Source organism: Hevea brasiliensis, chromosome 18, assembly GCF_030052815.1.
Source record: "Hevea brasiliensis isolate MT/VB/25A 57/8 chromosome 18, ASM3005281v1, whole genome shotgun sequence".
Taxonomy (NCBI): Eukaryota; Viridiplantae; Streptophyta; class Magnoliopsida; order Malpighiales; family Euphorbiaceae; genus Hevea; species Hevea brasiliensis.
Genome location: NC_079510.1, coordinates 47,242,120 through 47,250,823, shown reverse-complemented (window position 1 = coordinate 47,250,823; position 8,704 = coordinate 47,242,120). Strand labels below are relative to the sequence as shown.

At 32.6% G+C, this 8,704-nt stretch overlaps 1 protein-coding gene across 2 annotated transcripts; it reads right to left on the bottom strand.

Annotated features, from left to right (window-relative positions):
- Positions 1–4,725: 4,725 nt before the first annotated feature.
- Positions 4,726–6,674, bottom strand: LOC110649549 (protein GRAVITROPIC IN THE LIGHT 1). Of its 2 annotated transcripts, none has more exons than XM_021804153.2 (2): positions 5,108–6,674; positions 4,726–4,979 (listed from the first exon to the last, which is right to left on the bottom strand). In XM_021804153.2, the coding sequence occupies exons 1-2, from the start codon at positions 6,496–6,498 to the stop codon at positions 4,973–4,975; spliced, it is 1,398 nt and encodes a 465-aa protein (XP_021659845.2). In that variant the 5' UTR covers positions 6,499–6,674; the 3' UTR covers positions 4,726–4,972. The 2 variants fall into 2 exon arrangements, with proteins under 2 accessions (XP_021659845.2, XP_021659850.2); XM_021804158.2 differs by having other exon boundaries at positions 4,726–4,972.
- Positions 6,675–8,704: the final 2,030 nt, after the last annotated feature.

The window sequence follows — 8,704 nt, the reverse complement described above, 5'->3', positions numbered from 1 at the left end:
TGCTGGTCCACTTCTTTCATGAGAGCCTCTCAGGGGCAGCTTTGAGGTGGTGTATTCAGTTGGACAGAGTTTAACTACATAAATATATGCATATAAGTGATGCATGGGCATGTTTGAACATATAATAATATCGAAATTACAATTAAAATTAATATTTTACTCACAGACTTGACGATGGTCACTGAGGCAGCTGGGCGGAGGAAGAAGGCTGTCCCGGCTCACCTGACAATTTTATTACAATCATTTAATAAATTTGACTCAATACAAACAAAGAAAAAGACCAATACGTCCTAAGTCGTGCCGAAAATCCGGCAGAGTCTCCCCTATACCTAGGACCTACCCAACCTGCAAAAGGGCTCAAAACACACTTCTATATTCACAATCCATATGTCCACAACTCAATCCCATCACACAGCCCCTCCTGGGCCCATCAAATCAATCATCCATCACAATATGTAAAATTTCAATTTAGTCCTTATAATTGACCATTTTTGCAAAAACTGCCCAAATCAGCTCTAAAAATTCTAAAACTTTGCCCCGCGGTCCTTAGCAATATTACTAAGCGATTGCAAAAAGAATCATAATTTTCTAAGCTACCACGAATATTTTATGGATTTTTAATCCTATTTAAGCACTAGAAAATTACGTAAAAACAAGGTTCGGGTTTACCTTTGCCGATTCCGACTTCAGGGACGCGCTTGGGTCGTCTGACAATGGGGGGGTAGCCAAAACCTCGGTGCAATTCGGAGACTTTTCCGGTAACGGGTCTGTCTGGCCGGAATTTCGCAGACCCGGTCAACTGTCGAATTTCCGCGAATCGAGGATACCTACACGAAGCCCATAACACGGGGGTTAGTACATAAATTTTTCAGAATTTTCTAAGCTCATTAAATGCTCAGAAAAACACTGCGAAGTTCCTTGGGACCCACCGAAAAACGGTGTCGGAAAAATTTGAAATTTATGTCGCCGCGAAGCTCTCGACGAGTGGAGCATGCTGGTACCCTCGGTTTTCTCGTGGGATTCACGGTTTTGGAGAAATCTAGCCTAAAAGTCGAAATGGGCTAAAAACTTCCCGAGCAAAAATTGGACAAACCGCTCGATGGATTTCGGCGTTCTTGGTGTCTATGGAAAGCTCTCGCCGAGTAGATGATTTTAGACACAAGACTCGGTCCAATTGGTGGCCGGATCGGCCGGATTTTGGCCGGGAAGCCTAACAGTCGCGCGAGCGCTGCGCGTCCATTCTAAGGCCGTTTTCCGGCGTTCCAGGTGGCGGCCGGCTTTGGGGGAGGGCCGAGGTGGGGCGCCAGCGAGGTGGGGACGCAGGGGAGGCGGCGGAGCGACAAGGGGAGGAGGGAGGAGAGAGAAAAGAGAGAGAGAAGAGGAGAAGGTCGACGCGCGCGGGAGGGAGAAGAAAAAGAGAAGAAGACCGGTCCGATTCGATCGGTCCGATCCGGTCCGGTTCGATTCGGCCGGTTCGATTCAGAATACAAAATTTTGAATTTTTACTCTGCCTCGGGACCGAAAATGAGGTCCAAAAATTCCGAAAAAATTTCAGAAAACTCAGAAAAATACGTAGACTCCAAATATATTTTTAGTTTTGCCACGTGGTCTTTAAATTAATTTTTAAAAATCATCAAAGTTTATATTTTCGGAAAATCGAACCCGATTTTTAAAATCCGAAAAATCTCAAAAAAATTTCTAAAATTTAAATAAAATTAAAATAAAATTAAAATACAAAAAATGCTCATAAAATAATAAAATTTAAAATTTTGGGGGTGTTACATGTAGGGTGATATTGTCATATATTATCAGAAAAATGAGTGATTTATTGTTAATATTTTCAAATGAGTTTTTTTTTTGTGTAATATATTTAATTGTTGTAATTTTTAACTAGTTTATAGATAATCTTAAAAATTAAAGGAAATATTTTTTACTATATATATATATATATATATATAATGAAAAATTGTAAAAGTTAGTGAAAAAAGAAAAAAATGAATAGGAAATTTAGTTTATATAAAGAATGAAATGAAAGAGATAATATAATATTATATTCTTGATAAAAAGTTTAATTATGGAAGAAAATAAATTTAATGTAAATTAGAAATTTAAGTTGAGTAAGAAAAGTTAATTTAATATAAAATAGTGGTTTAATTTAAAAAAAAAATTAGTAATAGGTTAAGATTTCAAAGGAATATATATATATATATATATATATATATATATATTTAAATATAGTAGTTGAATATGTAGATTAGAAAAATTTAATGTAAAAACTATAGAGAGAAAGAAAAATTTCAGGTAAAATAGTATTTATAATATTTTATAATAAAGAATGTAGAGAAAATATAATATAAATTTATATTATTAAGTTGATCGTTAATTAGAAGAAATTAAAATAATTGAATACTTGTGGTTATATTTTTTGCACAATTAGATTGAAAATAAAAAAGTAATTAAAACTAATAACTATATAATGCACGATACAGCTCATACTTTATTAAAAATTATAAATTTTATAGCATATCGCAATTTTATTTCCTACAAATTTATAATAACTTAATTTAGCACTAATTGAGAATTAATTATAGTATCTAAATTTTATATTATTATAAATGCTCACACATAATAAATAATAATTTAACTTCTTTTAAAACTTAAATTTATTAATTGCTATCAACAAAATAAATTATTCGTAATTATAATAAGAATAAAAATTAATATTAAAGCAACAAATTTAACTTAATTTCTTATTTTTTATATATTACCAATATTTTATGAAATTATAATTTCACACTTTTAATTTTTTTAACGTGTACAAATTATTACAAATTTTTATGTCTGTATACACGAGTATGACCTCAATATGCTAATTGCGCTAGCGTGCTGTATACGGAATGCTTCATATTAATTGGCATCCACTCTCTCCTGTAATTTAGTTTATTGACATCATTTTCTAGTAATTTAAATTATACAGTACCCCTTTATGTTTAACATTTAAATTTTTAAAATTTATAAAATTAATTATTTTTTAAATAATTACAATTTAAATTTTTATTCAAAAAATACAGTTCAAATATAATACTTTAATTTTTTTAATTTTACAAAACTAACATATTTTTTAAAAAAATTATAGTACATATTTTTGTTAATTTAATACGCTTACAATTTTACACTTTGATATTTTTAATCTACAAAACTATTATATTTTAAAAAAATACAAAATTAACATATTTTAAAAAATAAAACATAAAAATTCCTAATAGCATAGTTCAAATATTATATACATTATTATTTTTTATCTATAAATAAAATCATAATTTACACATTAATTATATTAATAATAAATTGAGACCCGAAGACGCCATTCATAATAGCATTTTGGAGTGCCAAGATTTGACCCAGACCATGGAGCGGGAGTGGACATGCACAAAAATGCTACTTATAATAGCGTTTTGGATTGGGCGATACTGCATGGGAAAGGACATGCAAAAAAACGCTATTGATAGTAGCGTTTTGAAGTCCGCATGCTAGTTAAGCTAGCGTTTTTTGCACCAAAAACTTTAGACGCCACTATCATTAACATTTTGGCCATTTAAACGCTATTTTGATTAGTATTCTGACTTTTCTCGCCCCAGTCCAGTAATTTATTTACACCCTATTATGATATTTTTTATTCTACGGTAACCTTGTACGGTTAAAAACTCAACTTGAAGAGTATTTTCGTATCACGTAGGTGAACCGAGATAAAGAAGAGTACCGCAGAATGGGAGAAGAAATAGCATGGGGCCTAGGGCAAGCAGGAACAAAATAATATTATATTTTTATTATTAAAAAAAGAGTTTTGAATAAAATTATTTTATTGTTTTAATATTTTTATAATTAAAATTAATTTTTAATAATATTTAATTAGTATATTATTTTAAAAGATTTTTTATCCTTTTATTTGTTTCATGTCCATATTGGTTGATTATTGGCATTTACTTTGTCTCATTAATGTTCAATCCCCGGTCTCATCCACCTCACCCATAATGGGCATGATTGTTCTGTTCTCTCTTCGAAAAATTAATTTCTTTCCCTTCCTTTTTACTTGTGGGTCTTGAGGTTAATTAATAGTAGTCCTTAAGGACAAGATACCTAATGCAAGAAAGAATGTTGGCCCTATGATGGGTATGGTAAAATTAAAGAAAATGAAGGTAATTGAGATAAGAAATCATATGAACCCACATGTTGGGCTAAAATTGGAGCAATATGGAGGGAGGCTAATCTCGTGATTCATGCTGGGACCCAGACTAAGCCCATAACCCATGCATCTTACTCAAAAGCACAAGGCATTTTATGGCTGTTATGTTTTGTTCATTTGGCCCTTGCCATTTGTATGGTACAAAGAAACTATTGGTGATATTTTTTTTCTACCACTGTTTGCCAGATTCTTTGAAGTTGCAACAGCACCATTGCCAGTTGCCACACATATATATGTGTCCCTTCTTCTTCATCAAATTCAATATTGGAATCTCTTTACAATTATTTTGATAATTGCATGTTTACAAGGAAGTCAAGACCTAGTGTCACCAATTGGGACAATTTCAGTGACACCAATTGGGATCCAGTTAATTTGATTTAGAAGAATAATTTTAAAATTTTTTAATAATGCCATTAATATTATGCTTGCAAAATTATTGATCTCTTGGAACATTTAAAAAAAAAAAAAAAAGGAGCACAATATTTTGAGATAATTTTTGCCTTCACAGCGTTTCCTTGTCTGTCATAATACAAAGACACCAGCTCCTGTCCCCACACCTGCGACCACTTTCACGTGTGGGTCCAGACGCCAGTGCTGCCCCATGTAACAAGTACATGCACCCACGCGCCTCCACAGCCAGCTAACTGCCTTTTCAACTGAAAAATCTTAAAATAAATTCTCGCTCTCGCTAACCCACCATCCCATCCCCCGTTTGAAAGCCGCAGTTACCTACACGCTACACATAAAGCGCGTGAACATATTACTTCATTCTCATCCATTAATATTATTACTATTGTTATTTTATATTATATATTACAAAAATTATTACATGGCAAAAATTATAAGAAAAATCCACAAACTCACCGGAGAGATGCCGCCGGCGATAAATAGACCTGACTCTGTATAACAGTGTTACCGATCATGAACCCGGGAACCACTGTGAAATCCACCCGGAGACCGGCGTCAACACTGTCATTTTCTAGTAAAGACTCGTGGGTTACACTCTCCATGTACACTTCAGAGAATCTGGAATTCTTGCTTACCTGAAAAATGCTAACATTTTCGCCAAATGAGAAGGCCAGAAGGTTTAAAGACCATACTCTCCTAGCCATCTCAAGAAAAGCTGTAAAGAAAGCGGAATCTGGGAATCCACCGGAGTTCACTAGCTTCCTCTGGTTCAAATTGCCAAACAGAGAGCATTCCATTTTGGCATGGACAAGCTGGAGATACTTGGCCCTTGTGAATCTTGCGAAGGATGAAATTGGATTTTGGGTCAAGTAATGTCTTGGGTTCACCGATTTTAGCTTCTTGAACTTATTGAAGTAGTGTTCACCACTTTGATGGTGATGGTGGTGATCCATGGGCGGTGGAGATTCGTTTGGGAGCATAAAATTTGGATGATTGAAACCCTCGAACATTGTTTTGCTCACGAATGATTCAAACACAAAGCAACGGTGGGTTGGCTTAGCAAAAATGGATTCAGGTTCGATTGCTTTTGCAGCTGCTTCAATATCCCAATGAGCTACATCCATTTCTCGAACCATCAACTTCACAAAACTCCTCATGGATCTCAAAGCAGAATGCAAGAATTGAACGAAATGGGTTGGGTTTAAGATTGAGAACTGAATATTATCAAACATCGACAAAGGCCCACTTTCATTTAGTTTCTTCTCTAGAGACTTGTTAAAAGCAATGGACTCATCAAGCTGTTTCTTGAGAGCAGAAATATCTGACTCTTTAACCTCAGTTTCCATTTCCAGTTTCTTGATGGTGATCTCGTAAGTCTTCATCAAGCTCTGTTGCTCTTGAATATTTGCAAGCATAAGAGTAACCTGTGGAGAGAGGTGATCAAGATCATTCTTGAAAAAGCTTCGCTTAAGTTCAGAAAGTAGCTTGAGCTCTTCCACGACAGCCTGATCTGCGGCATGTATAGCATCACTACTGTAAGGATTCTGAGCCATTTGAAGCTCTGCATAAGCTGCTTTAATGGTAGTGATGCCTGCAAATACCTTGGCCACTAAAGCATCCAACAATGCCTTGCGCTTGGCTTTAGAATCATCCTTGTAGGCATTATGGGATTTGTAGATTGTGGTTGGATCATCTTCAAATTTGTTTTGTGGAGCAAACATGCAAATCCCAATCCCATTATTGGAAGCAATTCTTGTTGCAGTCTTAAGGTTTATGACTTTTTGGAAAGTTCTTGCAATCTTGCTCTTGTTGCTGCTGGGAATTGATCTGCATTTGATTGTCTCCATAGATGGATTTAGTTTTAGATGTTACGTGGGTGTGGTTTTGATCATAAAAAAAAAAAATTAAATAAAAATTTCAAAGAACAGAGGTTCTAAGAAAGAAAGAGATTTTGGGAGATAGAAAGGAAGTGACTGATATGTGATAAGAAAAAGCACTCACTAATTTTGACTAACAGATTACAGCCGGAGGGGGCTAAAGAAGATAAATTAAAATAAAAAAGACATTAAAAAAAAAAGTTGGATTTAAAGCGCGGAAAAAAAAAATAAAAACAAATATTTTTTTCCACCACCTTTTTTTTTAATGAAAGAGACGGTGGAATAAACAAATACTACTAAATTGCCCATCGAATTTTTATATATAATTTTTTTTAAAAGAATCTATGTACCTACATAAATATAATCCACCATAGTAATTCAATATGTTTCGAGGTTTTATTAATAGATAGAATATTGTTACGCACATATTAGTGAAAAAATAGGCTGTTATATCACTTTTAATGATGCACACCTCATATCTGATGTAGAATATTTAAATATAAGTGTTTGGATATGTTCAACTCACTTTTTTATAATTTTAAATTATTTATTAATTTATTGCATTTTGACAATATATATTTATTTATTTAAAAATATTTAAAATATTATTTTAATGCGAATAATTGTTACCACTTACAACAGTATAAAAAACATATTACTTCTCAGTGCAAAATTAAGTTCAAATTATTTATTTTCCTAAGAAAAATATATAATATTTAGCTCATGTTTGTAAGATGTATAATAAAATTTTTATATTAAAAAATAAAAATTATTGGCAATATAAAAATAAAATGCAAAGCATATCGGTCGTGGGACGCCTTGAGTATATTGTGATCCTAGGCATCACGGTCAATGGACATGCATAAGAGGTCAAGTGATTTGCCATTTTCGGAATCTTTGGTGGGTCAGACTTGTTAGCATAGTCATCAAGTGAATGTGAGTCTGGTGGTGAGAATTGAGCTGTGCTGCAAACTGCTCTCTGATGACCGTAACTCTGAGCTTTATCCACTTGGCATATTCCCTCATCGAGGTTTACTAAGTACGTTCTGGTTTTGTTAATTTTATTTTTTTTAAAAAAATAATTGCTTGCATAATTTAAAATATATTATATTAAAAGATGAGTCACGAAGCAAGAAATTATAAAATATTTATTTATTTATAATTAAAATTTAAAATCGAAAATAATTTGAGTATTTAATTATAAACCCATGCATGTTGGCATGATTAAACCTGTTTTTGGAAGGAAAATGCCATGAATGTTCATTCAATTGGCTGAATTGCAAGCTTTCATATTTGGAAGTTTGTGCAACTAAGTATAGACTAGATGTTAATTATTATATATATCGGGAGTATTAAAAAATAAAATTTTTTATTTTATAAAAAAGTGGATCATTCCTATAATATAAAGAGTAAATTTCACATCATCACATGATTGTGAGAAAGAATGCATATGCATCGAGTGCACCTAATAAGTTCTCCAGAACATGACAGAAAATTACAACTCAAATGGGAACTATTTTTGGTTGGTATGATTAATAAATGCTTTGCTGCCTTGCCATATTAAAGAAAGAAGGAAACACGCACAGCTAAACTCTTTAAGAATGTGATTCATATATGCCTTTGCCTTTCTTGTGAAAATATTAAATCACTCACATAATTTTATTTTTTTTTAACTCCACGGTATGTACTTTTAGGGACACTCAGTATCTGCAAATATATCTCTCTTTAAAATATTTGCAAGGCCATAATACTATAATGTGTGACATTTTCTCTATACGGAGAGTGTTAGAGATTGTTGACTAAGTCTAATGAAAGCTTATTTCTTTTTTATGATAAACGATTTCTCTCTATGATAAATGATTTCACTACTTAAACTTATATTTAAATGTGGAGTATAAGTGGGTATTATCACTTGATTAATAAATAAATTAATTTAATTTCATGATCATTTCTATATATTTTTATATTGCAAAGATTTAATTTTTTTAAAAGTCATAAAGCAATAGGTGAATATTTAAATCTTGAGTGTAATTTAGCAAATGGGGACAAGCTTGTTTTCCCATGGCTGTCCCACATATAATGATGAAACCTAGTGAAAGCTTATAAGCTAAACTTGACCATGCCTAGACATTAATGTTAAGTGCACAAATACTCAAATATAGGATATTAAGGTGGT

Coding starts and splice junctions, on each gene's coding strand:
- LOC110649549 (XM_021804153.2), bottom strand. CDS start 6,498: ATGGAGACAATCAAATGCAGATCAATTCCCAGCAGCAACAAGAGCAAG.